This window comes from Malaclemys terrapin, chromosome 8 (genome assembly GCF_027887155.1).
Source record: "Malaclemys terrapin pileata isolate rMalTer1 chromosome 8, rMalTer1.hap1, whole genome shotgun sequence".
NCBI lineage: Eukaryota > Metazoa > Chordata > Testudines > Emydidae > Malaclemys > Malaclemys terrapin.
The window spans coordinates 106,308,084-106,335,659 of NC_071512.1; the positions used below are offsets into that span (position 1 = coordinate 106,308,084).

At 42.0% G+C, this 27,576-nt stretch overlaps 1 protein-coding gene across 6 annotated transcripts in view; it reads right to left on the bottom strand.

The window, feature by feature from the left end:
* Positions 1-27,576, bottom strand: part of MAST2 (microtubule associated serine/threonine kinase 2) — a 344,273-nt gene that overhangs the window by 78,681 nt on the left and 238,016 nt on the right. For 5 of the 6 annotated variants that reach the window (XM_054036559.1, XM_054036565.1, XM_054036562.1 and 2 more), the window contains 4 exons: positions 27,412-27,503; positions 14,388-14,463; positions 7,858-7,878; positions 5,110-5,188 (listed from right to left, as the gene is read on the bottom strand). In XM_054036559.1, the coding sequence (XP_053892534.1) occupies positions 5,110-5,188; positions 7,858-7,878; positions 14,388-14,463; positions 27,412-27,503 (268 nt within the window). The remainder of the gene's footprint in view (positions 1-5,109; positions 5,189-7,857; positions 7,879-14,387; positions 14,464-27,411; positions 27,504-27,576) is intronic. The other variant, XM_054036560.1, reaches the window with a different exon arrangement.

Sequence of the window (27,576 nt, forward strand, 5' to 3'; positions counted from 1 at the left end):
AGGGAGTCTGTTAGGACCCCAAACACTGTCATGCCCAGCTTATGCTGAGTGCAGCAAAGAATCTGCCCCTGTATTACACAAGTTTGTGGAACACATTTGGCCTTCAAGCTCACTTTAGTCACCCTGCTGTATACTGCCTTATGTGTGCAGTACAAGGAGAGAAAGTTCTCTGTGCATCTTGAGGTGGAAAGGAATGGAAAAACAGTGATGCTTTCCAAGAGAAGTACATGCCATAGACTGGATAATATGCTGTCATATAGGACAGAAAGCTTAGAGAGACAATAAACTTAAGAAGTGTAGTAATATCAGGGTTCCTAAGTGGCTCTGATATTACATATGTCTTTGATCTAGAAGAAATTAAAATAAAGTCAGCATATAACAAGAGCTAACATATCTGTCAAACTCTTTGCAGATTTAGTAAATAATAGCGTCACAATCCATACACCCAGAAAAGAGATGATGGTTACTGGCATTTCAAGCACTATGCCTGCCAGCAACACCATCACTCAAGAAACAGAGAAAATTTAAAAATATTCATCTCATGACATCTCACCAAAACCCTCCTTCCACTTTGTCTCCTCAAGAGATATCAGACTATACAGTGCTGGAACTCCAGGGAATATTTAAGGAGATCCTGTGCCAAGTATTAGGAGATGTGCTTTCTTTAGCTCTCAAAAGCCTTCAAGGAATACATCCAGGTACTAACGAAGCATGAGAGCAATGCGAAACACAGCTGTATTATTGATTTTCATGAAGTCACAGAATTCGATATTAGCAGTAGAGCAATGCAAACATCCCTGTGGTATCTCAGTTACAGCCAGAGAATTAGCCAGCTTATTGCAAGCAATAGCTTGTAGCTAATGTTACTGTAGCTTTTATATTAACTCTGAGCCTAGTAAATAAATAGCAAATTAGATATCTAAGGAAATAATTGTATATTAGCCTGTTCAATTAATTTCTCTAGGTTCACCCACGTCAGTCATGCACAGCATTCTCAGTGCTTGCACGATGAGAAGCGTACTGTCTTCATACAGTATCTGAAATTTAAAAAGGCAGCGGGTATTTTGCTGAAAAATGGACTTTGTGGCACCAGCAATACAAAAGTTGAAAAATTTACAGAGAGAGAGAGAGAGATAGTAAGTTCAGTATAGCTAAATGTGTAAGTATTGATTCAGCTGGCAGAGTTGCTGCCATTGACCAAGACCACCACAGGTTGACTCTCACTAGAGAAATGGGCATAACACACAGTAATTCAGGCCACTAGAATGGGGACTCTTAATTGGTTCCATACATTCCAGTATTTCACTCACTAATGGTAGGCCCAATAGAAGGGGTTAACAAACTGGTTTCTCTTGTTTTAAGAGGCAATATAATACAATGGACCGAACACACCAGTCAGGAGCTTGGTATTCCCAGATTGTAGTCTCACCTGTGCTACTAACCCACTGTATCCTTTCAAGCCATGTGAACTCTTAGGATATGTCTACACAGCCCATGGGAGTGAACTTCCCAGCCCTGCTTGACAGACTTGGAGTAGCGGGGCTCGTGCTAATACTCCAAACATAGATGGGTGGACAGTGCTTTGAAGTTGCGGTTTGGGTTGGAGCACAGGCTCTGAAGCCCACCTCCCTCCCAAGGCTTTTGCCCATGTCAAAGGATTCCTCAGGCCTTCCCTTTGAACAGCTCTAGTGCCCCCAGGCTTCAGAATAAGGACTTGAAATTTGGCAGGGGGTGGCCTTTGTGTCAGTGAAGTGCTTTTTGCTGGGCCTGTGAAAATCTGCCCCAAATTTGGCCAAGTTATAAACCGTTGAACCATCACATTTCAGATTGTGCTCCTTCCCTTCCCGACTCCTAACTGTGACTGGATGCTGTACACACCATTTTCTCAGAACAACGGCGCAGGCTCCAGCCCAGCGTTACAGGGCCAAAGCCAGATTTTCTTAATAACGGCCGCTCCGAGCTGGGATGGGGTTGGCCACTGGAACTAAGAGCAAGGAGCCAGGCCCCGGCCCTGCTGCCCAGATAGCATGAGGAATGAAGCTGCCAGATTTTGAATGCAGAAGGGAGAAAAGCCAGACAACATGGGAGAGAAAGGAATAGAATGGGAAAGGGAATCTCGTGAAACTAAGACTGGAGTGGGGGGATAGGGAGAAACTGTGACTGGGAATTGTGGGAGACTGGTAATGAGAATCCAAGAGGGGGAGACTGTGATGAAGAGCTGGGGATGGGATGTGTGGGTGGGGAAATGAGGCTGGATGAGGGGCCCAGAGAGAGAGACTAGAAACCAATGGAGAAGGAGGGAAGAGAAGGATTGGATGAGGAGTTAGGAGGGGACAACTGGACAGGATGGTCAAGGAGGCTGGGGACAAAGATTTGGGGTGGGATGGGGGAATTGAGATTGGCTAGGCGAGGAGATTGGGACTGGGTATGGGGAAGGGAAGAGACAGAGTGGTTGGGATAGCTGACAGTGAGACCAAAGGCAAAGACTAGGACTGTGATTAGAAGCCTAAGGAAGAGAGACTGGGATTTGGTAGGTGAGGAGAATGGGAAAGGCACAAAGAGCCAGGAGTGGGACAGGGACAAGTTGCAGGAGATGGGGGCAGAAGGGTCTGTCCATTAGAGCACACTCCCCTCCAGAGCCTGGAATGGAACCCAAGATTCCTGAGCTTCATCATTACTCTGCAGTCATCAAATATTTGTGAAACTCACTGGAAAAGCTTGTGTCTCATCCTCCCCTCTAACGATGGTCCACATAAAAGATGATAACCTACTATTGCTATCAGTTACTTCCTTAGCTCAAGGAGAAGATCAGTGCAGTGGATCTGAAGTTTCCAACTCTCCTGATGAACCATTGGGTGACAATGTGATACCATTCCATATAATTTGTTTTTTCATTTTTTTTTTTTAAACTTCAGAAATTACACACACAAAAACTATGTTAAAAGATCATCATCAAGGTTACAAAGATAAGCACTCAAGAGCAAGGAAATACCAGAATCAAGGTGCTTATGTTACCTTAATTTATACCCCTTGTGCATATGCATTATGATACAGTCTTTCATGACATGAGCATACATTCTCTTTCCACAAGTCTGCTGCCTCATTCAGTTCACAGGATGGACCTGCTCTGGTGATGACACAAGGTTATGTAGTAAAAGGGGCTGTTGTCTGCAGGCCCCCTGCTTCATTTGTTGCAGAAGTTGGAAGGTGAATGAGGGGGATGGATTACAGTAAGAGAAAGGATGGTATGTGGTTAACACAGTTAAATGCTGCCCTGGATAACTGAATTCTCTCTCTTTCTGCTACAGTTCCTGGGTGACGCTAGCAAGTCGCTTAAACCAAACTTCTCACAGGCGGTCACTCATTACGTGTATCTCATTTTCTGGGTGCCTGACTTGAGACCCTGGAGTCCGATTTGCAGAAGTGTGAAAAATTCACAGCTGCAGATAACATCAGTGCGAGTTGTTTTTTGAACATATAAAATGCTAAAATCGGGTCCTCGTCATCTCAAATTGGGCCCCCAAAATTAAGAACATAGCAGCAGCCATGCTGGGTCAGACCAATGGCCCTTTGAACCTAGTGTCCTGGTTCTGTCAGTGGCCAGTGCCAGAGGCTTCAGAGAGAATGAACAGAACAGGGCAATTTCGAGGGATCCATCCCCTGTCACCGTTTCTGGCAGTTAGAGGTTTAGGGTTACCTGGTGGACGGGGTTGCACCCGACCATGTTAGCTAACAGTCACTGATGGACCTATCCGCCATGAACTTATCTAATTCTTTTTTGAACCCAGTTATACTTCTGGTCTTCACAATATCCCAAGGCAACAAGTCCCACAGGTTCACTGTGTGTTACATGAAGGACTTCCTTTTGTTTGTTGGAAACTTGCTGCCTATTAACTTCATTGGATGACCCAGCTTCTTGTGTTATGTGAAGGGGATTAGTGAAGATTAGTAGGCATTTTTTACCTTAATCTCCCCCGTGTCTGTTCCCCACCTGAAAAACGCAGATAAAAATACCCTCTTGCCTCACAGAAGTGTTGTGAAAATTAATTAGCTAATGTTTGTGAAGCACTCAGACACTGTTGTGATGAGTGCCATAGAAAAGCCCATGAGAAAATTAACAATTCTGTCTTCAGAGCAGGGTTTGAACAGTAAGCAGTAAATAAGGCCTCAGGCCACATTTTGCTTAATGAAGATAAAACAAAACACTGAGTAACTGCTCATTAAGTGAGCACAGTCCATCCTGTGCACTGAATAGGGCAGGGGTGCTATGGAAAAAAATAAAACGTGATCATGTAATTAAAGACTATCATAATGCATACATACAAGAGGGACAAATTAAGTTTACATGGGCAAATTTTATTCTGGCGTTTCCTAACTTTTGAGTGCTTGATTTTGCACATTAATAATGTTCTTTTAATTGAATTTTCTATGTAATTTCAAATATAATTTACTGTTGATACACAATGAAGAGTATGATTCACAGTGTGACATGTCAGACTGTGACATTTAGGAAAAATGGGTGCAGGTCTCTTTCAATTTCTGACAATGGCATATTAGGCTTCTGGTGATATTGTGGTCAGGTAAATGTCTAGACTCTTTCAGTCATGTGTATAAGGAAAATATATAATGAAGGTACAGCTGCATTCAGAGAATTAAACTATTATCAAATTGAATAACAGGTGTATATTATCACCTTTCCTCCCAGACAGCACGTTAGTAGAGAGCTCTTCTACCCACTGATGACTAAAGTTCAAAAGTGGACAAGAATTTCACATCTGGTTTAAAGGTAGCTGAGAGCTTGCTAATGATTAAGCATTCCATCTCCAAGTGCTGACACTACCGATGCAATGTTCCCCTCAGCTGTGCAATGGAGAAGTGGCAGTGGGACTGGCACGAATATTGAAGGCAAAGAGTAGATGGGAAGAGCTGGGAAATGGAGAAAAAGCAGCACAACTGATAATTAAAATAATTTTCAAAGCAAACAGCATATTAAATAAAAGGGTGACAAAACAATGAAAAGATATTGAACATTTAGCAAGGATTTAAAAGTTGATGGGTTAGGGTGTATTTAAACACACAGAGTTATCTGAAAAAGTCTTTGCCACTTACTGAAACTGTTGAACTGGGAGTGTTTGTTCCATATCCAGATGAAGGAAGAGAGGCCAGGGACCAGCGGCGCCCATCCGTTCTGGGGAAAAGATGCAAGAGAAATTATTTTGATGGATACAATGTGGACAATGTTTTGAGGAAGGTTTTCCCCTAAAACAGATTGCCAACCTTACATTTTGATTGCATTTTCCAGAGAATCCAGTGGTCCTAGAAATCACTTTGGGTAAAATTTTCAAAATGCATCAGTGTGTGTGAGGAGCTTAAAGCTCATTGAAAGTCAATGGGATTTAAGCTCCTAAATCACGTAGGCACTTTTGACCGTTTTACCCTTTGTTTTTAAGTGGACATTATTGGGATCGGACAAATCTACTTTATACTTCCAAATTTCATTAAAAGAGACAGTCACAGCAGCTGATTCCTTAGGGTAACACCTCAGGATCACTGCTGCTGCAGCTCCTTTGCCCTCCAAATATCACTTTTCTATTCTATTCTATTATCTAAAGATCACGTTCCTCACTACTATTTACAATCTTAGTCGTAATTTGCTTTCTTGTATTTATAACCTATGGAAATGTCTCCTCACCATTGGAAAGAGTGTTGTGCACACAGCTGCTAAAGAAAAAAATGTGACAAACCAAAAAACCCATTGATGCATACTAGAAATACTGCAGAAAGGGGGGCGTAATTTGAACACCACACCTGTAAAACATGAAATATGTAATTGCTTCTAAAAGAAGCATCAATTTCCCCCAAAAAATTGGGGAGGGAGATTTTTTCTCCCTCAGGGAGGGAGAAAATTATGTTCATTAGCTAAATCTAGTAAGTCTCTCTGTCTCCTGTTAAACCCCAAAGCGTTCTATCCCATTCACCTTCCACTCTGGGATGGATGATAATGGTTTCCATCCTGTCCTGTACTCCACATCAATAGAACTACCGCCATTTATTAAGATTTCTGGTATAAGTATCATTTATCCAAAAACAGAGGCAAATTATCAATACCTGTTCACATAAAATGAGAGTGAATTCAACAATTAAGAGCTTTTAATACAATTTAGATAAGACTCTTGGTTTTTTGGTGCAATTTATATACAGTACATGGGTATATGACAGGATTTTTTTGTTATTAGTAGAGGACCAAACTTGGGTTTATAATGGAAACTCAGTTAACCTTTGCTCTGGAGTGACTGCCATCTCTCCATTACCCACCCATGTAGGCCCCCTGGTTCAGGAAGGTTCTTAAAGCATGTACTGGAAGTTAAGCCCCTGCTTTCGTTTTTCCCTGAATAAGGATGCTTTCCTGAACCACAGCCTTCTTATACTGACATGTACCTCTCCTTGTGGTAATAAAACTATTTGAGCACCAGAGAGGGGAATAAATATATTTATTTCTGAAAGAATACAAAAAAAAGTTCATGCTTCATGCACAAAATCATAAAAGTTTAAGCTTTATAACCAATTCTTATTAATGCATGCCTTAGTTAAAACCCCATTTAGACATAGGGTGTTTCTGGCAAGATACCAAGAGAATCCTTCCCACATATTGCAGCAACTTGTTATATTCCTGAAAAATTCCAAATCTCCTGTACATTACAGAAAATTCCTTTCTTACCTCCATAAAAGCAAGTGCAGACAGACAATGTGAATTATTGGGCTACACGATCAGGTAGCAGACTGATCACTGGACTGGGATTTAGGAGATCTGTGTTTAGTTCCTGGTTCAGATAGACTTTCCATGTGACATTAGGCAAGTCACTTAACTTACCACGTGCCTCAATTCCTTCATAAATAAAATGGGGACAATACTTCTTTCTTATTTCACAAGAGTGTTGAGGAGATAAAATCCATTAAAGATTGAGAGAGGCCCAAATACTATGGCAATGAGGGCCACATAAGCAGACAGACATATTAGATGAGAGATTTTTAGAAAGCACAAATATTATTGAACAGATGCAAAATGACAGAAGATTAGGCCCATTTTCCTCTTCAAAGGATTTTCATATTTTGATTGCAAAGATGTAAAAACTATCTCCCATTCCCCTTAGCTCCACTTAAACTATCCCAAGATGGCAAGTCTCAGTTCTTGGTGCCATTTCCACAAAAACTGATGCAACATTGAGAAGCGTGTTAAGCAATCAATGTAATGAAGACCAGCTGTGTATCTTGCCAACAAAGAGTATCAGTATGCAACTAGCAAAATTTCTTTTTCAAAAATTCAAGAAATAGACAGCAAGACTTTCAAAGAAAATTACTTCCTCAATTAGCAAAATGTTTCAAAATTACTTCAATGTGTAAAATAAGAGGAAAAGATATAAAAAGTGATGCAGTACTAATTTAGGAAGGGATGCTAGGAACAAAAGAAAACTTTAGGTCATTTATTTCATTTTGGTATTATCCCTGCTGGGACAATGAAACATTGGCAAAACAAACAACTTTGGCCATGCATAGCCTACTAAAAAGTAATTTTAAAGCAAGTGTGTTTGTGGCAGTTGTGTTAACATCACGCAATGTAGACTAGATCAACTTCACCATGACAAAGTGTTGTGTGAACAAAGCATTTTCTCCTGGAGGGATCCCTGTTAATTATAAGTTGCTATACAAAGACTCAAAATTTCTATTCTCAAAGTGTCAATGCTGAATGCCTAAATGGGGTTATTACAGCACACATACTCATTAGCCACAAATCATAATACAATCATGCAAAAGCATTACATACACACAGCAGCAATATGTATCTGATATACCCTTTACCTGTCTGCTCTGTGTCCATGGCTGAATTGAAGAAATTGTGCAGTGATAATAAGGAAGGGAAAAATAAAAATCATGAATGTGATTTCTGGAAAACCAGTAACAAAATTTGACTATTACCATTACAGTCACTTTTACTGAATGTCACACAATATTGCATGGACAGAAGTGGATATCTCCTTCATACTGGGAGAATTCTGAATATACTGACTCTGTGGGTTTGAAAAATACTCACTGAATGCTTATCGTCCACTGTCTACGGTCAGATTTTTGATTAACCTCTACTTAAAATGAGGGCCGCCCTACAAGATTTAGTGGTGAACCTATTGGCCTTAAAACTAGCATGCTGCTTTCTCAACCAGAACTGCAATATTTTCCATAATGCTGAAGGATCAACTGGTTACAGTTCTGTACTGTGGGAAGAGGAGCCATAAATACTGTACAAAAAGGATCATCTCTGAAGAGAATAGGTCAAATGCAGAGGGAAGAACACGGGCACAAAAACCGATTACCTACCTTTTAGTAACTGTTGTTCTTCGAGATGTGTTGCATATGTCCATTCCATTCTAGGTATGTGCGCGCCCATATGCGCAGTCATCGGAGATTTTTGCCTTAGCGATATCTGTAGGGTTGGCAGTAGCGCCCCCTTGAGTGCTGCGCTCATGCGTCGGTATATCAGGCGCCGCCAGCCCTAGGCCCTCTCAGTTCCTTCTTGCCAGCAACTCTGACATAGGGGCAGGAGGGTGGGTAACGTAATGGACATGAGCAGCACATCTTGAAGAACAACAGTTACGAAAGGTAGGTAACTTTTTTTTCTTCTTCGAGTGCTTGCTCATGTCAATTCCATTCTAGGTGACTCACAAGCAGTGTCAATGGAGGTGGGCTTGGAGTTCACGGTCTTGCAGCGTGCAGCACTGCCCTGCCAAAACCAACATCGTTCCAGGCCTGCGGGGTAAGTGCATAACGGGATGTAAACGTGTGGAACAGATGACTAGGTAGCAGTTATACAGATTTCTTGGATCGGCGTCTGAGTCAGGAAGGCCGCTGATGACGCTTGCGCTCTAGCTGAGTGCGCCGTGACTATTGCTGGTGGAGGCACTTTTGCAGGCAGTGATCCAGGACGAAATCCTTTGAGCAGACACTGGGCGACCTTTCGTCCAGTCGGCCACTGCAACGAACAGCTGTGTTGACTTATGAAACAGTTTTGTCCTGTCGATGTAAAAGGCCAGCACCCTCCTGATGTCCAGGGCATGCAACCTGTGTTCCTCTTCCCATTTATGAGGCTTTGGGAAGAAGACAGATAAGTAGATGTCCTGGCCGGTATGAAACTGGGAAACTACCTTGGGCAGGAACGCTGGGTGCGACCGCAGATGGACCTTATCCTTCTAGAATACGGTATAGGGTGGTTCTGAAGTAAGTGTCCTGATCTCAGACACCATGTGAGCAGACGTTACGGCAACCAGGAATGACACCTTCCAGGAGAGAGCAGGAAGCCAGAGGTTCAAAGGAGGCCCCATGAGCCTTGACAACATGAAGTTCAAGTCCCAGGAAGGGACAGGGTCCCAGACATGAGGGTAGAGAGACTCCAGACCTTTCAAAAACCAGGCCATCATGTCACGAACGAAGACCGACCTGCCTTGGAACGGAGGGTGGAAAGCTGGAATAGTGGCCAGGGGGACCCTGATCGATGACAGGGACAAGCCCTGGAGTTTGAGGTGCAGAAGATAATCCAGTATCACCTTCAGCGAGGCCTGCTCAGCCAGGATAAGTCGTTCCGAAGCCCAGCACATAAACCTTCTCCACTTGGCCAGGTAAATTGTTCTGGTGGAGGGCTTTCTCCTACCCAACAAGACCTGTTGAACCTGGGCTGAGCATTCCCGCTCTTCTGCATTCAGCCATGCAGTAGCCATGCTGTCCAGTGCAACGCCGCCAGGTTCGGGTGCAGCAGGCCTGGCCAGAGAGATAGCTGCAGCGGGGAGGCTACCGAAAAGTCTAGCAGCGTGCCGAACCAGTGCTGATGAGGCCAATCGAGGATGACCGGTGGGAAGGCGAATGGCACCGGTAGTACGGAGACTGGTGTCTCCCTCTAGGCGATCTGCGTTGAGACGGCGGGGACCGTGATTGCGGTTCCGGTGACCGAGGGTGAGCCCCAGAGGATCTGTGCTGCGACTCCAGCGATCTGCAGCATGGAGGTGGAGAGCACTGCTTTGTCTCGGGGATCAGCAGTGCTCCACTGCCCCGAGTGGTCTTAGTGGCTGGCTTGCCCTTCTGGGGAGCCTTTGCTGCTTCCTGCGGCATGTGCGGTGTCAGCGGCACAGGTGGAGGCCTTTGCTCTCTCAGCACCAGGGGAGCTTGTGAAGGCATTGGTGCCATCAGGACTTTAGGTCCCATGCTGCTCCTGGAAGTCGTTGGTGGACCTTTTAAGGGGCTATGGGCCCCGACCAGGGAGGCATGAACACGTGGCTCTGGAGTGGCAAGGCGGCCCGAAGTGAGTCCCTTGCCCGATGATTCATGGCCGTTCTTGACTGGTGCCGGAAAGCCATGCTTCCTTGCTATCTTTTTGGGCACTGGCAATGAGAAATGGTGCCTGGTGGAGCTCAGTGCCGGGGCACACTGTGCACCAAGGCTGAGGTACTCGGCAAGCCCTGGCGGGGCAGCATGGAAGCTGGGCGAAGGGCGGACTCCATGAGGCGACCCTGTAAACAAACATCCCGCTCTTTCTGCGTGCGGGCCCAAAAGTTTTTACAAATATGGCACTTCTCTCTCACGTGTGATTCCCCCAAGCACTTGAGGCAGCTGCTATGGGGGTTACTTACAGGCAGTCCGTGCAGGGCTTAAACCTGGGAGACCAGGGCATGCCCCGTCTGAGGCGAAGTTCCCGCTAAAACTCTAACTACTAACTACTTAACACCAAGTACTATGAACAAACTATTTACAAGGCCCTAAGGCTCGAAGTCAGTAAAGATGAAAAACCGCTAGCCCTTGCTATGCAAGGAAAGGTGCGCTAACTAGCCACCATGGGCAGTAAGAAGGAACTGAGAGGGCGTAGGGCCAGTGGCGCCTGATATACCGACACACGAGCATGGCACTCTGCTGACCCTATGGACACCGCTAAGGCAAAAATCTTCGACGCCCGCGCATGTGGGCACGCACACACCTAGAATAGAATTGACATGAGCAAGCACTCAAAGAGGAAGAATCCATTTCTACTTGATGGCAGGGCCTATGAGAGAGGAAAGGGTCAGAGGTGGATGATCTCTACGGCCCACACAACGATGGCATAATGTTTGAGAGAGATGGAAAATTCTGCTCAGATAAGATAAGGAAGCATAGTACTTTCCAATGACCCAAGGCACAGAAATTCTCCTGGCAACACAGCGGAGTGATCCACTAAATATAGCTGCACCAGCAGTGCCAGGACAACTAACCCCAGACTTTAAGGATTTACTGCTACTGGTATCTTGGCTATTTTAAATATTGATGTCATTTTTCTCTTCTTTTTTTTTTTGTTCCTTGTTCAAATAAAAACAATTTGAAACAATTTTACATTTTAAACTGAGCATCAACACACAACTTAGACCAAATTAAAATGTATTTTAGTAAAGCTATAGATAAAGGGGGCCCTGAGCCTCCCAAATCTCCCATTTTTCCTCCCCTTCCCTTCATTAAAAGCCAAAAGGAACAGCAGCCCTCTCTCCAGAGGAATGCTTGATGCAGCTACGTGTGGAAGCAGGTTCTCTCACCACTTCTGTCTGGCAGAGGAGTTTACTAGAAAGGTGCCACACTTCCCCCCCTTCTCCCCCATTCCTTATGGCTCTCAAGAGCTCTCTTTGCACAGCTTCCAGCCCCTCCTTTTCTGGGATGGAATTTGATCCCCACATCGCAGCACTTCTATTTCTATACTCTTTTCACAGCACCTTTCTCCTGAGGCAAAAAGCTAAGGTGCCAGGCACTTGATGCCCCCATATACGTTTTGTAAAAGAAATAGTTTTACAAAATGAAACATGAATAGAAAAGCCATTTAAAAAATCTATGAAAACAGTATGTTATTTGGAGTTAAATATTACCCACCATCATCTGCATTTGGAACCCTAACTTAGAAGCACAGTTGTCAACTTCCATGCAGTAAATAAGCACCCCGACTTTCACAATAAGCCAAAAATCAAGCTAATCTCATCTCAAAACAAGGCCAGAACAAGCCAATCCCTAAGAACCCCAACTCTCTATGTGACTAGATTCCTCCGGCATATAGTCTGGGACCGGGGGAGGCCCCGCTGTGCACCCCTGACTCTCTCCCCCCCCTTGCCCCTGCTTGCCAGGATTGATTAATAAAAGAAGCAACAAGCTACAAGCAGGTTGTGGCCTTGGAGCTCTGTAGCATTAATCGTTGCACAATTCATGATTTCCAGGTCACTGTTTAAACAATAAATGCTCAGCCAGAAAGGCAGACATTGCAGCAAATGTCTTGTAAAATCATCGATGGTATTTGCTAGGGGCAGGTTTGAATTTTCCCATCGCTGTCATCACAAACCCACCTATGAAATACAATGCACTGCTCCGCTGAGGTTACACTGTTACAAGGTTTGCTTTCTGTTTTGAAGAGGGCTTTAAAAGCAATATTGTTAAAATTGTTGTAACAGCCAACAACTGCAGGAAGTTATGCCTCCAGTTTTATCAAAAGCTTTCCTTCATGCAGTCCTGGAACCAGATCCCAGGCTGCTGGCAACTGACTTCAGTGCAGCTACACTGATTAACACCTGCTCAGGATCTGACCTCCCTTTTTAAATAGGATGCATTTAACCCATGTGTACTGAACCTGCTCTCTTCCCTCCTGCCTGCCTCCTCCTCTCCCCGTCCCCTGTATAACAGGTATGGATCCAGATCATTAATATGAAACCATGACATTTGTGACTAACAATAACTCATCCTTATGTGATGCCTGATAAACAGCATAAAGTCTGCTGCCAGCAATATATAGAGGTGTCAGAGGTGGGAAGCAACTCAAGTGACTGACTAGCAAAGGCTTTCCTTGAATTATCTGACACTCAGGACCATCGCCCATGGGCAATCTTTGACTTCTCCTTGCCCCATATATTGCAACTGTTTCCAAATCCTGCCACTTCCTTCCTCCAGAGCATTTCTAAGATTCACCTTTCTATCTATCAAGCTAAAATTCCTGTGTAGGCCCTCATCATCTCCCATCTTGATTACCACAACCTCTGCTTCTCTGGCCAACACTCAGATGGTTTATTTCAGTCCAAGCAAAATGCAGCCACTAGGATATATATATATATCCAATATACTTCCTCGTACATGAATCTGATCTTACTACCCTCTTAGAATCCCTCCCCCACATACACCACATCAGGTTCAGTCTTATCCTTGATTTCAAGGCCCAAAATTTATCTGCTCCTTGCTACTTATTCAACTTCTCTCTCTTTGTGTTATGCCTCCCTCACTCCCATCCTGTGCCCTCTATTCTGCTAAGGATGCCAAATTCATTTATCTGTTTCATTCACAATTGTCTTCACACCTTCTCTTCTATTGTTTCTTACACTACAACCATCACCATGGAATCTGAGCTCCTTCCAAAAGTACGTTACGTGATGTGACTAGCAGCTGTTATGTGAGGTTCCCCACACCACCAACTACATAGGAACACCCTTCCTAAACTTGTCAACAAGGCAACTGCCCTCTCCACATTTCAATCCCTCTGTATTATGCTAGTGAAACACTACGCTTTCCTTTTGCAAATGTTAAATTAATACTAAATGTAACCTATTACCTGTTTCTCCTTTCTATAGCAATATTGCTAATGGCCACTGTTTCCTTGTCATGATCAAAGACTGGGAACAGACAGAGAAAAAGACAGGTTGCAACCAGTCTTATGGTGCAGACATTTATCTATTTGGTAAATTCTGAGTATTTCATTCTAAACTACTATAATCAAAAAAAGAGATTCAAATATCATGGGTAGTAAAGAGATCAAGAATTGATGAACAAATATGTAGAATTTGATTGGCTTCATGAACAAATAGGTTTCTTTAAAAAGGAGATGTTCAGGATCCCTTAAAACACACTTCATCTACTGATTAGGAAGTGAGATCTGAAAGAGTGCCATGGAAATGTGACTAATAAACTATGTGTCTATCATCACCCTTATCACCTTGTTTTATCCCATCCTTTGCTCTCCAACCCTTCTGTCTCTGACTTTTTTTAGACTGCATGTCCCTCATGCAGAGACTCTGAATCATCTCCCATGTTTGGAAAGCACCTTGCAGTAGCACCCAAAATGTGCAACTGCAATCTAAATAAAAAACAATAAATAAGAACAATGGAGTGACAATCAGTACCTGTAGAGAAAACACAGGAATGTTGAAGACATTTCTAGACTCTAAAATCACAGTCTAATCTGAATATGAAACAGAACCTAAAAACCTCTAAATGGTAACTACTTTCCAAAGTAGAAAATACGCAGTACACTCAGGTGGCTTTCACATGCCAGTCACAAGAAACAAAATGTGCTAACTTACCTACGGGCAGGAACAAAGGAAAAATGAGCAGGTGCGTTGGGAGAGAAATTCCTGGGACTGTCCAAAGGACTGCTGCCTGTTTGAGAAAGTGGGGAACATTTACATTTGTGTTACATTCACAACAAATAACTTTCTTGTCACAATATTTGATGAGTGAGTTGGCATGCTACATGAACAGTTTTGATTAAGATCTATAGTTACAAATAACCAAGATCGTTGAACCTTTTAATAGCTTGAGCAATAGCTTGTTAAATATTTTTTTGACTGTGGAAAAAAAAAATGGAAAGTTGATTTTTTCTCTCTACCATGAAATTAATGTTTTTCCTTACTTTTTAGAATGTAAGTTAAGATGTGGATTTTCCAGTTTAAATTGCCAACAAAAACTAAGTAGCACACAATGCAACAACTATATACAATATATTTGTTCTTGGATTTTTTTAAATGATTCTTCTGTATGAGTTAACCCAATATTTCGCAATGAGAAACGATAATTAGAAATGAAGCTGATTACATTCTACTCAAGATTAAGGAGGATTTTTAAGGAAGTACTTCTGTCCTCCCACTGTATGATGCATTGGTGCAGATTGCACTCTGTCAATAAAATGTATTTTAGTGCACAATCTTGCAAACCCAACATAGTGCTCCTTACTGTGAATATATTCCAGTGGAATTGCTCATGGTAGCAAAACAGTACACCTACGAGTAAATGCTTGCAGGAATGGACCGTAACATAAATGTGGTGTTTTAAAAAACAACTCTTTGCCCATCAATAATTTACTGTATTTCAGAACAGTGGAAATTAAGATAAATGTATTTATTAAGTACACTTTTCTATCATGAAAATGAAAATTCCAATGTGTTAGTAAGCTGAAGGAAAAGATCTTTGAAAACTCGTGGCGATCGGGGGAGGTACTGAACAATTGGAAAAAGACAAATACAGTGCCCATCTTTAAAAAAGGGAAGAAGGAGAATCCAGGCAACTACAGCCTCACCTCAGTCCCTGGAAAAATCATGGAGCAAGTCCTCAAGGAATCCATTTTGAAGCACCTGGAGGAGAGGAAGGTGATCAGGAACAGTCAACATGGATTCACCAAGGCAAGTCATGCCTGACCAACCTGATCTCCTTCTATGATGAGATAACTGGCTCTGTGGATATGGGAAAAACAGTGGACGTGATATAGCTTGACTTTAGCAAAGCTTTTGATACACTCTCCCACAGTATTCTTGCCAGCAAGTTAAAGTAGTATGGATTGGATGAATGGACTATAAGATGGAAGAAAGCTGGCTAGATTGTCAGGCTCAACTGGTAGTGATCAATGGTTCGATGTCTAGTTGGGCAGCCGGTATAAAGCGGAGTGTCCCAGAAGTCAGTCCTGGGGCCGGTTTTGTTCAACATCTTCTTAATGATGGGATGGATTGCACCCACAGCAAGTTCGCGAATGACACTAGGCTTGGGGGAGAGGTATATCCTATCCTATCTCCTAGAACTGGAAGGGACCTTGAAAGGTCATCGAGTCCAGCCCCCTGCCTTCACTAGCAGGACCAAGTACTGATTTTTGCCCCAGATCCCCAAGTGGCCCCCTCAAGGATTGAACTCACAACCCTGGGTTTAGCAGGCCAATGCTCAAACCACTGAGCTATCCCTCCCCCCCAGGTAGATACACTGGAGGATAGGGATAGAGTCCAGAGTGACCTAGACAAATTGGAGGATTGGGCCAAAAGAAATCTGATGAGATTCAACAAGGACAAGTGCAGAGTCCTGCACTTAGGAAGGAAGAATCCCATGCACCGCTACAGGCTGGGGACCGACTGGCTAAGCAGCAGTTCTGCAGAAAAGGACCTGGGGATTACAGTGGACGAGAAGCTGGATAGGAGTCAGCAGTGTGCCCTTGTTGCCAAGAAGGCCAATGGCACATTGGGCTGTATTAGTAGGAGCATTGCCAGCAGATTGAGGGAAGTGATTATTCCCCTTCATTCGACACTGGTGAGGCCACACCTGGAGTACTGCGTCCAGTTTTGGGCCCCCCACAATAGAAAGGATGTGGACAAATTGGAGAGAGTCCAGCGGAGGGCAACAGGAATTATTAGGGGACTGGGGCACATGACTTATGAGGAGAGGCTGAGGGAACTGGGCTTATTTAGACTGCGGAAGAGAAGAGTTAGGGGGGATTGGATAGTAGACTTCAACTACCTGAAGGGGGGAGGGGGGTTCCAAAGAGGATGGAGCTCGGCTGTTCTCAGTGGTGGCAGATGACAGAACAAGAAGCAATGGTCTCAAGTTGCAGTGGGGGAGGTCTAGGTTGGATATTAGGAAACACTATTTCACTAGGAGGGTGGTGAAGCACTGGAATGGGTTACCTAGGGAGGTGGTGGAATCTCCATCCTTAGAGGTTTTTAAGGCCCGGTTTGACAAAGCTCTGGCTGGGATGATTTAGTTGAGGATCGGTCCTGCTTTGAGCAGGGGATTGGACTAGATGACCTCCTGAGGTCTCTTCCAACCCTAATCTTCTATGATTTTATTTCTGTATTGAAGCAGCTTCTCTCGGGGCATTGGGTGGTCCGTTTCATGATGCAATCATCTTCTCTGGTGGAGTGTCCTTGTCTTGTGGTGAAGGCAGTTTCAAATGTCTTAAGGTGTATAACCTGGACTTTCTCCTCAGAGCATATTCTATGGTATCTGAGTGCCTGAACGTAGATAACAGATTTCTTGGTGTGTTTGTATATGGTTGTCTGTAGGGTTCCATTGTTGAAGCCGATCATATTGTCCATGAATTTGATGCTGGTGTGGGAGTGTTCCAGAGAACGTTTAACGGACAGGTGATGATTGTTGAAGTTGTGGTGGAAGTCTACAAGGGAGTTAAATCATCTGTCCAGAGGATGCAAATATCATCTGTGTGTATCAGGTATATAATTGGTTTTGTGGTGCATTTGTGCATTCAGGCATATGTGGCTAGATCCACTGTTGAGTTTGCGAGGTGCTCCCGTGGTGGCTGGTTTTCAACAGTAGCTAAGGAATGAGAGTTCTACTTTGATGGGCATGGTGAGATAATGGATATCAAAGATTCTTCTCTTTATATATGCTTCTACAAGCCATTCTCCTATATTAACAAGGAACATGAACCTTCTTTGTCTTGGTTGAGGTTGATGCCAAGCAGGATTGATGCTGACCTAAAACAATGAAACTTACAATGCCAGCAACATCAAGCATATACCAGTTTAGTTAAAGTGGTACAACTCTCTAGTGTGGAACAGTTGTACTGCTATAAAGGTGCTTATATGGGAAGGGAAATAAGCTATATCAACATATGGTGCCTTTATGCCAGTAATAAACTGTAACAAACAGTAATAAACAGCATCTACACTAGGGGTTGCATAACTACTTCGGTAAAAAAAATCACATATCTAACCAAAATAGCTGTACAAAAACTGTAGAATAAACTTAAAAAAGAACTAAATAAATTCACAGAGGATAGGTCCATCGATGGCTATTAGCCAGGACGGGCAGGGATAGCGTCCCTAGACTCTATTTGCCAGAAGCTGGGAATGGGCAACAGGAGACGGATCACTTGATGATTATCTGTTCTGTTCATTCCCTCTGGGGCACCTGGCATTGGCCGCTGTTGGAAGACAGGATACTGGGCTAGATGGACCCTTTGTCTGACCCAGTATGGCCGTTCTTATGTTCTTAAAATGGAGTTTTAAGGGAAGAATTAGAGACGTGTTCATGAAGCATAGACGTGCAGGGGGGAGGGAGATTGGACAATGGTTGGAGAGGTAGGTTGGGATAAGGGTTTTTTTTAATTGCATGCTTGAGAGGGTAATAAAAAGGGGCAAGGGAAGTCAGGTGGCAGGAGGTTTTAGGTAGGTGGAGTGCCAATCACTCAACTATCCATATATCTAAAGTATTGCACATTTTATTCTTTTAAAAATAAACAGAAATTGGAAAATGGAAAGTCTTTTTTCCAAATGCTTAGAAATTTAATTATGAGCAAAAGTTCTTCAGTGGTATCAAAGATATTAATCCAAAATTCACATGTAAATGTGATCTTTTCTGATACGTAGTACTGGTAAACAGAGCCAATGTTTTTAACAATAGAGCTGACATTAATTGAGGGTATTGCATACCTAACCAAACCAAAGCTTAAGTTTTGTTAACATTAAAATGTAAACTACTCTAAAATTCTAATACTGGGACCAGTTTTTAAAACAAAAACAGGGTTTATAAGTTATTTATCCTTCAGTTTATTGATAGACGCATAATATTTAAGTGGTGTGCACATGAAATAAAATTTGAGATGAAAAATGCTTACTAGATTGAGTACATTTCTATGTGCAGTAGAATATATAAATGCAAAACTATATACATTAATTCATTTGTTCTCTTATTATAGTGGATTATTAGAGGATAGTCCATTCTTCTTACTCATATGAGACACGTGCTAATTTTATTTTAATTTTTAAGTTTAATTAATGCACATCAATTAAAATTAACTTTTTGAAGAGACTTTGACCTCTGAAAAAGATTTGTTGCCAAAAACTTTTAGTTTAGTAGAGAATTCATATCAACAGGTGGACCAAGAGTGTGGGAAAGCTGAAAAATCTAGGAAATCAGCTGAAATATTAGAAAGTGTAACGGTTTAAAATGTATGAACAGCAATCCCTGTGCACATTGCTTAATAACGTTCAGAGAGGCTATGAAATGGATTTTAGATTTGGCCTAAAAACTTGATGTGTAGCTTATTATTAAACCACGTGGGAGTCATGGAACCTTCTCAGAATTCGTGCTCCTCAGCTTGGCAGGCCATTTCCGTTATTGCTTTCCAGCTTTGCGGACACGACTGAAAATACATGAGTTATGCACAGCATGCAGCGTGACTGCAGTCTCTGAGGTTTTCAGGCCCTTCAGCCTCCATGTTGAATGTCATGTTTGTGGACTGGAGGTGCAACTTTAATGAAGCAATGGCTGTCTGTGGCCCAATGAGGGCATTCTGGCATTGCTAAACTGAAAGGATGACTCAGCCACACTCCCTTTCCCTTGACCATATCCAGGACATGTAAAGGTTCAGTCCTATATCATTAACATTCTTGTAACAGTGTGTTGATTTATCTAATGAGTAGTCACTCTTTGTAAAAGCACCACTTGAGACCAAGAGTGAGGAGTCTCAGATCCAATAGTAGCAATTCTAACCCTTGAGCAACAGGAGAATATACCTTTGCTCACAGAATAAATAGGTTTATATCATCTTTACCGGGTGAGACCAACACACTTAGGCGTCTCTTATTAAAATTTCTTCAACTAGAGCAGATGAAGTAGTACTGGGAAATGTTTAAAGGAAAGTAGAAATTCCCCTTCTCCCTGAAGCTTCTTAAAAGCTTCACCCAGACTTGAGTAGAGTAGAAGAACTAATTGCTTTTCATTTTCGAACTAGACATCACTCACATGGGACCTAATTAAAATTCCAGAGTCTGGATAGAAATATGTCATATAAAGGATACCAAGGAATTAGTGGTACAGTATCTCTGTACCAGATTGTGCACACTGAAAAGTGTTAAAACACCCACATAGATAATACTGAAATTTGAAAAAGTCTCATTACTCAATTAGTTCAGTTACTCAAAATTATTTGATTATAAGTTTTTAATTATACTAAAGATTGCTAAAGCTAAAGCTAAATGGAATGAGCCTCCAATTCAAACTCCAATTCAAACTCCAATGTTTCATTATTAGGAAACTGGGACTATGTCTACACTGACATGCAGTTCGTAGTATGGGATATGAATATCAATGCAAACTCTCCTCTCTGGGTGCTACAGGCGCGAACTAAAAGGTTCTAGTTCACATTAATATAGTCCTGTTTGAAAAATAATTTGACTGCACATGATTAAATTATTTAAGGAGAGGAAAGATAAATGTGAGCCCAAACCAGCCTACTAGTATTAAAATGCCTTGTTAAATGACACTAGCTTAGTTGGTAAACTCTACAGTGAATTAGCAGAATAATACTAATACGGGTTTTCTCTTGCCAAGCGAAGTGTGCGGTAGTCAGGCACTTAATATGAGCATAATGAAAGTTACTAGAATAAATATCCCCGCCTTTGATGGGAAAATAGATGCCTGCAGTATTCAAGAAAGTGAAGTGAATGTCAGGATAAGGCCTTGGATAAGTAGAGCTCTAACTGCCTGGGGGAAAGGAGAAATTATTGAAGCATTTCAAAGTCAGCTCATAAATGCAAAACATAGAATGACTACGTTTCCAGAGAAATTTAAGTAAGCAATTTTTGGTAAAAGCATTTTTACATTGCCTCCCATTGTTCCCAATGAGAGTGAAATCAAGCTGTCCTCAGGGAAGATGACGAGTCCCTCCTCTGTCAGGATGCAGAGAGGGACATTGAGAGGAGCAGGTGAACGGAGGCAGCAGCAGGACTAAAGGCAGCCTGTGACTTTGGTCCTTTGGGGAACAATGAGAAATAAAGGACATTTTGAAAAGGGCTGTACTAACTGAGTGCAGCCTGTGGCCTGAGTCCCATTGGGACTATGAGAATGAAACCATTTTCACAAAGGGCAATTCTTCATTAATTTGTCTGAAGGAGAACATTCTTTTTGAGCTTCTGCTAAAGGAGAAACTTTCAGCTATGGAAAAATAATGGAAAAAACGACCATTAAGCCTAACAATCTATTTTCAAAGACTACCCATTGCATATGTTCTACTCAAGATTGACCTGTCTGCCAATTTTTATGTAGATAGACAATGCTTGAGCTGAGATTATTTGGAACCCAAAAAAAGTTGATGCAGGGTGTTACATTGCTTAAAGAAATATTAACTAACTTTAAATGGATAACTAATAAGCACATTTACTTGTAAGTTCTCAGAAAATTCATTCAGGAACCTCACTAAATGCTGTACTTTTGGGAAGAATACTCTGCTCTATTCTTCATATAAATCAAGAGAATGAATCCCTCCTTTAAGGGCAAATTCAATTCAGTCTTAATTATGGACCTGTGACAGGCTTCTCCAGAATGAAGATTTCATCTTCAAAGCAGATAGTCGACTTCAAGTTATGTATTCTGGGTTTTGCATTTGTTTTGATTTTTTGGGGAGGGAGGGTGACTGTAGTTTCTAATGTAAGGTTCTCTGTTTTGTTGTTTGGTTTGATTTTGCTTTCTGTGGGAGTTCAAGGGGTCAGGCGCAACAGGATGTGAAGATACCTGGAATAGAGTAAATGACTATAATGTAGCTATCATTTTGTTGCTTAAAATCTTAAATAGAATTTGAATATTACAAAGGTGAGGATTATACATGGTACTAATAGGTCCTGCTATATTATTTGTACTCATATGGTCTTATCACAATTTTCTGCATTTTATTTTTCCGGTATGTTTGTTTATAATGCACTATTATGTTTCTTGTCATGACTCCTCTGCCAAAGTTTTACAGTACATTTTAAATAGAATCCTCATTCTACTCATTTGAATTTTCAAAAATATGCACAATTGGCCACTGCTAATGTTCTGAAGTACATCATTCTTGGAATACTCTCTGTATTAGAGAGATCTGACCTTTAACAAACTAAGGTGTAGAGCTAGAAGATTAAATGGAGCAGTATGTTAACTACTCAAAATACAGTTTGATAGTAAGATTTTAAATAAATAGTGTTTTAAAAGCAAACTTAACAGTATTTGCAGTTGGAGTTCTCTGGCAATAATATTCATAGGATTGAATCCCTCACACAGGGGTAGACAAGCAGACTTACAACCATACATGGTATTGTATAGAACACCTCTCAGGTGAAACAGCCAATGAAAGTTCCTAGAACAGTTTTTAGTGGTTGCTTGCTTTGTAAATAAAACAGAGCCTGAAGCTGATCACAGGGAAGTCACAGCATCCATCATTTTCCCTTGTTTTACCCTTTAAAAAAGAAAAAGATCACAGAAACCCCCTTCTCTGAACATCCGGAACTTGGTACTGCATCCTCAGCTGATGGGGAAACACTAGTTCAGTTGGTCCCCCTTTATACTGTTTCATATGTAAGGAAATGCATTTTCCAGCATCAAGGACTGTTAAAATACAAGTATCAAAGGGGTAGCCGTATTAGCCGTGTTAGTCTGGATCTGTAAAAGCAGCAAAGAGTCCTGTGGCACCTTATAGACTAACAGACGTATTGGAGCATGAGCTTTCGTGGGTAACTGCATCGGAAGAAGTGGGTATTCACCCACGAAAGCTCATGCTCCTATACGTCTGTTAGTCTAGAAGGTGCCACAGGACTCTTTGCTGCTGTTAAAATACAATCCATTCAGGAAGAGCTTTACTGTTCCATGCACACTGATCTCATTGGCAAATCACAGCAAGAGGAACCTTATGGTATAGGTGTTGAGATGAATTTAATTTTGTGGTGAATGGCACCTAGTAAAATGAATCCTTCTAAGAACCCTTCCTAGCTTGTTTGTATGCCTATTGGTGTTTAAAGTTTGCAAGTGAGATTATGGAGTCGATATTAGGGAAGAGTTTGTTTTCAGTGCAGTGAAGGCCATTTGAGAGTGGTCCTTTTTAATGCTTTGACATTCACTATATGCTTTTTAAACTGTGTAAGTGCACAGGCATGGTTGTCATGTACAGTTACAAAATGAATCAAACAAACATGACAGCCTGACCTCTTCATTCCACAAAGTTGTCTAGAATATTTAAGAGAAATACTTATGACACACACAGAGCTCTAATATTAATCTGACTTTGTCTACAGATAAATGACTTTCTTGGGGAGAAAGGTGACTCAAGTATTCTACCTTTAGATAACTCCTATTATCTGGTAATTTCTCCTTCTTTTCTCTACAGACTATTCAGTCTTGGAGGTTATAAAGTATATCCTTTTAATTAATAGGTTAAATCCGATATGCAACATACGAACACATACTGGAAAGGATTACTTAAAGTAATTACCCATGACAAACCACTGTTCAGTTACTCTAGTTTCTAGACATCAGTATGCCACATGGTTCTGGCACAATGCGGTGTAGGGAAATTTGACATAATGCCAAGAAAGCGAAGACCAACTTTTCATTTTGGGAGTGGGTTGGGAGAAATGGGATGGTGGAGAGAATAGAAGTGTCTTCTATTGTGTGTACACCCACCAAAAAAAAAAAAAAAAAATCCTGCCTGTTTTCTGTGATATGGCTACACTTATGTGGACTGTATAGTTTGGGCATGGGTGTAGTTTGAAGGGGGCCGGGGAGGGTTGCCATCCCCAACTGAAAACCTCAGGCAGACACAGAATTTGACACCCCCAAGCGTGACCCCATTGGTCTGACTAGAGTTGCCTCCCCCCCAAATATAGACGTCAAACTACACCTGAGTTTGGGGCCCTCTGTCAATCAGATAACTATCAATCCAAACAAAAATATACATTTCACATTTTCAGAGGCATCTTTTTGTACCTTCTTAGTTGAACACTTCCATAACTAAACTGGAATCAGTTAAACCCTAACATAGGAATATGAGGACTAAGAGTAATGAGCACTGTATAAATACCTAGACAGGTGGACGGTTCTTACCAGTGAAAAATCTTATATTCTCTAAGCTACTCCTTTTGTAAAGCTGTTGCTATCACCACCACCATTTCTGAAGAAACATTCTGGGCATGGAGAGTAATCCAAAAAACAAAGAACAGTGAGTACATATGGAAATGGAACTGCTCTGTGGCAAGTTTCTGAGTTGGATTTGAGGGTACTTTCTTTGAGATTCTGCAGCAAGTAGTAAATGCCTTGGTGACTATTTTTAGGGCTCTATTAAAATGCAAACTGAAGATCCTGAATTCTTTACAGGAGTATTGCATTAAAATAATTCACAACAGAGTCTGTCCGTCAATGACTGTGCTTTTAGGGAATCCTGAGATAATAGTGCTAATTCTGTCAAAAATCATCGGGCTCTCTCTGGAAGGGTTTGTTGTTTTTTTGTAGCTGGATGTCACCCATCCAAGATAAGAGGCCCCGGAAACAGATGGCTACTTCCCGCTGAGCTGCTACCAATTTGTAGTTCCTCTTGAGCGTTAGTTAGGGGATACACTGTCATCCAGCGTAAGGAACTCTGAACATAATGAAAAGAACAGTTACTTACTTTACAGTAACTGTGGTTCTTCGAGATGTGCTGTCCACACAGATTCAGTTCTTGGTGTGCAGGCATCCCATGTGCATAAAATTGGATTCTTTTGGGGTTGCTTCCCGCAGCTGAGAGGGCAAGGTGCAGTGAGGCAGTCACAATCTGCACTCAGTTCCTTTGTCAATAAGAATTCCATAAGAAAGGGCTGTGTCTAGAGAGGATGCATGGTGAGTCACAGAATTGGTGTGAACAATACATCTTGAAGAATCACAGTTGCTGCAGGTTAAGTAACCATTCTCTCTTCTTTAAGAAATCATCCTCACCAATTCCACTCTTGGTGACTGACAAGCAGTCACCCATTCAGCTGGAGATGGGCAAGGGAAGTCCTACTTGAACAGAGTGCAGGACTGCCTTACCAAAACTCGCATTTGACCTGTACCCTTGAACTGGGGAATCGAGAGTGGTAAATGTGTGGATTGAGCTCCATGTTACTGAGCCACAACTCTCGGATACGGGGATGCTATCCAAACTGGTTGCAGAGGTTGCTTGAACCCTAGTGAAATGAGTCCTAATATGTCCAGGGGGAATCTTTCTTAGCCCAGTTTTAACATGTCATAATACAGTCTGAGACCCATCTGGACAGCCTCTGGGACAAGACAGGTTGTCCCAAACTCCTCTCTAACACCAGAGCCTGGGCATTACCTGAATGGCTTGGTCCTAACTACATAAAAAGGACAATGCTCTCCCGATATGCAACATGTAGAGTGTTATTTCACCCGGGGCAAAATGCAGCATAAAGAAGAAAACAGGGGGGTGAACTAACTGATTGATATAAGTTGGAGACTACCTTGGGCAGAAACTTTGGGTTTAAGAGTGACTCTATCCTTTTGAAAGACTGTTAATGGAGGGCCCACGCTGAAGATCCAGATCTCCCTTATTCTTCTAGCTGATGTGGTGGCTACCAGGAAAAATGTTCTCACAGACATGAGGTAAAGGTGTTAGCCATAGTGCTTTTGCACTACTAGAAGGTGTTCCAATACTATAGCGATGAGCGCAATGTAAGAACCTATGCAGAACAAAATGTGGGTTGCAGCCATCCGACCCCTTATGTCCTCAACTGTGGGAAGCAAGGGGGTGGCTGGGACACAGGTGTGGCCCCCACGAACACTCCTATTTAAAAGAATCCAAATTACAGACATGGGCACATGTGCACCAAGAGGGAAATCCATGTTGACAAACACTTGAATAACATATGATTATAGTAAGGAAGCAGAGACCAAGAATGTTGTTTGCAGAATGTTACTGAAGTTTATTCATGCTTCTTGGCAAGGTTATTTTAGACTCTGGAGTTTCCCCACCAGGACAGGGTAAAAACCAGCTCTTCAGAGTAGACTGACAAGGCTTTCTCAGGGTCACCTTTTCCAGAAAAGTAGACATCCTTTTTCATCTTTTGTCTGTGGCCGGGGATTGGAATTGCAGCGTCTTGGATACCTGTCTGATCAGAAATATCTAATACTTGGAGGGTGCCTTCTTATTTTCCTCCCTTCTAAGGTGAGGGCTATTTTCTCAGGTTTCCTAGGTCCTTGGAAAAGTTCCATAGAAGGAACCAAAATGAGGCATGTGGGCTCTGTAGCAGCTGCAAAGGCTGGCCGGCTATTATTCAAAGAGAAAGCTCACCTGCCAACCAAGAAGGCTCTTCAATGGGAAGGGAGACTGGTATGCACAGTAAACATATGTTCAGTACAGACCGCAGGGCACCTAGAGCCTCACTCCCCTTCTACCCTCCCATTATGAAATATTAAAAAACTTGCAATTGCTACAACAGAAACTGTAATTAAAACTACCCACAAACAACAGACCGAAAACAATATTGATGTCGCAACCTGTAGCTGCCAGAAACACAAATGAGACAGCTAGGGCCAGGAAAACAGATGCTGTTAGTAAAAGAAATACACTGTACCAAAAGTTTTAAAGCAAACCAGAAATCTCCCTTGGGCTTGGCAACAGTGAAGTGGAAACAAACTCTAAAATCTATACCACAAAGAAACATTATTACTTCAAGGAATGCGATCTCTGGCATGCCAAGCAGTATTAGCTGGTATCTCCTATTGATACTATGAGGGAATATTACAAGAAAGTTCAAACAAGCATTACATTTTATTCAAATTATTTCACTAGCAACACTTTTTTGAATATGGTCATGTTTAAACAGCAACAGTGGCCACCTTTAAAAAGTTAGCTTGTTGACAGTCTCCACACAGTCATATGGGAGATAACACTATTTCTAACTGTGTGGCATCTCCTGGATGCCCTCTGCCAGCCAGGTTTATAACCCTATACAGATCCCAAAATTCCAAGCTACTGCTGGTACAATGCATATTCAGCTAGCTAGCAGTCCCCATTGTCTTACATTTCTTTTGGGGAGAATGGGGGATTAGGGTGATAAGGGCTAGTGTTTAAGGGGTAAGTTCTTCAGAGGGATTTGATGGCGAATAAGATGGAGGACTGTAGCACTTGGAATGAGAGGTCATTCCATGTACGAAGAAGGCAGGATGAAGGGAACGGGAGCCCAGGCCTTCTTTACATTTCACAGAATAAAATCAACTTTTATTCATTAAAATAATCATTTGTTATTTTGTTTATATCTAAAAAAAATTAGTACCCGCTCCATATGGCCAAATCATTTACAGCATCAGAGGAGGGCACAGATACCATGGTGATGAGTGAGGCACAAACATCTAGTTAGAAGTGAAAGATGCTATACTCCTTTGTCAGTGAAGTTAAGAAAATGAATTAACAAATTACACACAATTTAGTGAATTCAGTTCTGAATAGCTTATTTGCCTTATAATATAAATGGACTCAGTCAATGGTAACGAATAATGAAATAATTTTCCTAACGATTCCCGAGTATAAAGCAGTTCCCTGGTTACCTGTATGTCCATGGAGCGGGGAGTGTGGCCGTGGGAGTGTTGGAGATGTGCTGGATGTTACAATCAGGCTCTTCCTGTTGCTCGTCCGACAACTGAAATGAAATGAAATAATGATGAGGAGCCATTTTAAACGAAGGGCCACAGTAGTTTTAGGAAGAACCAGCC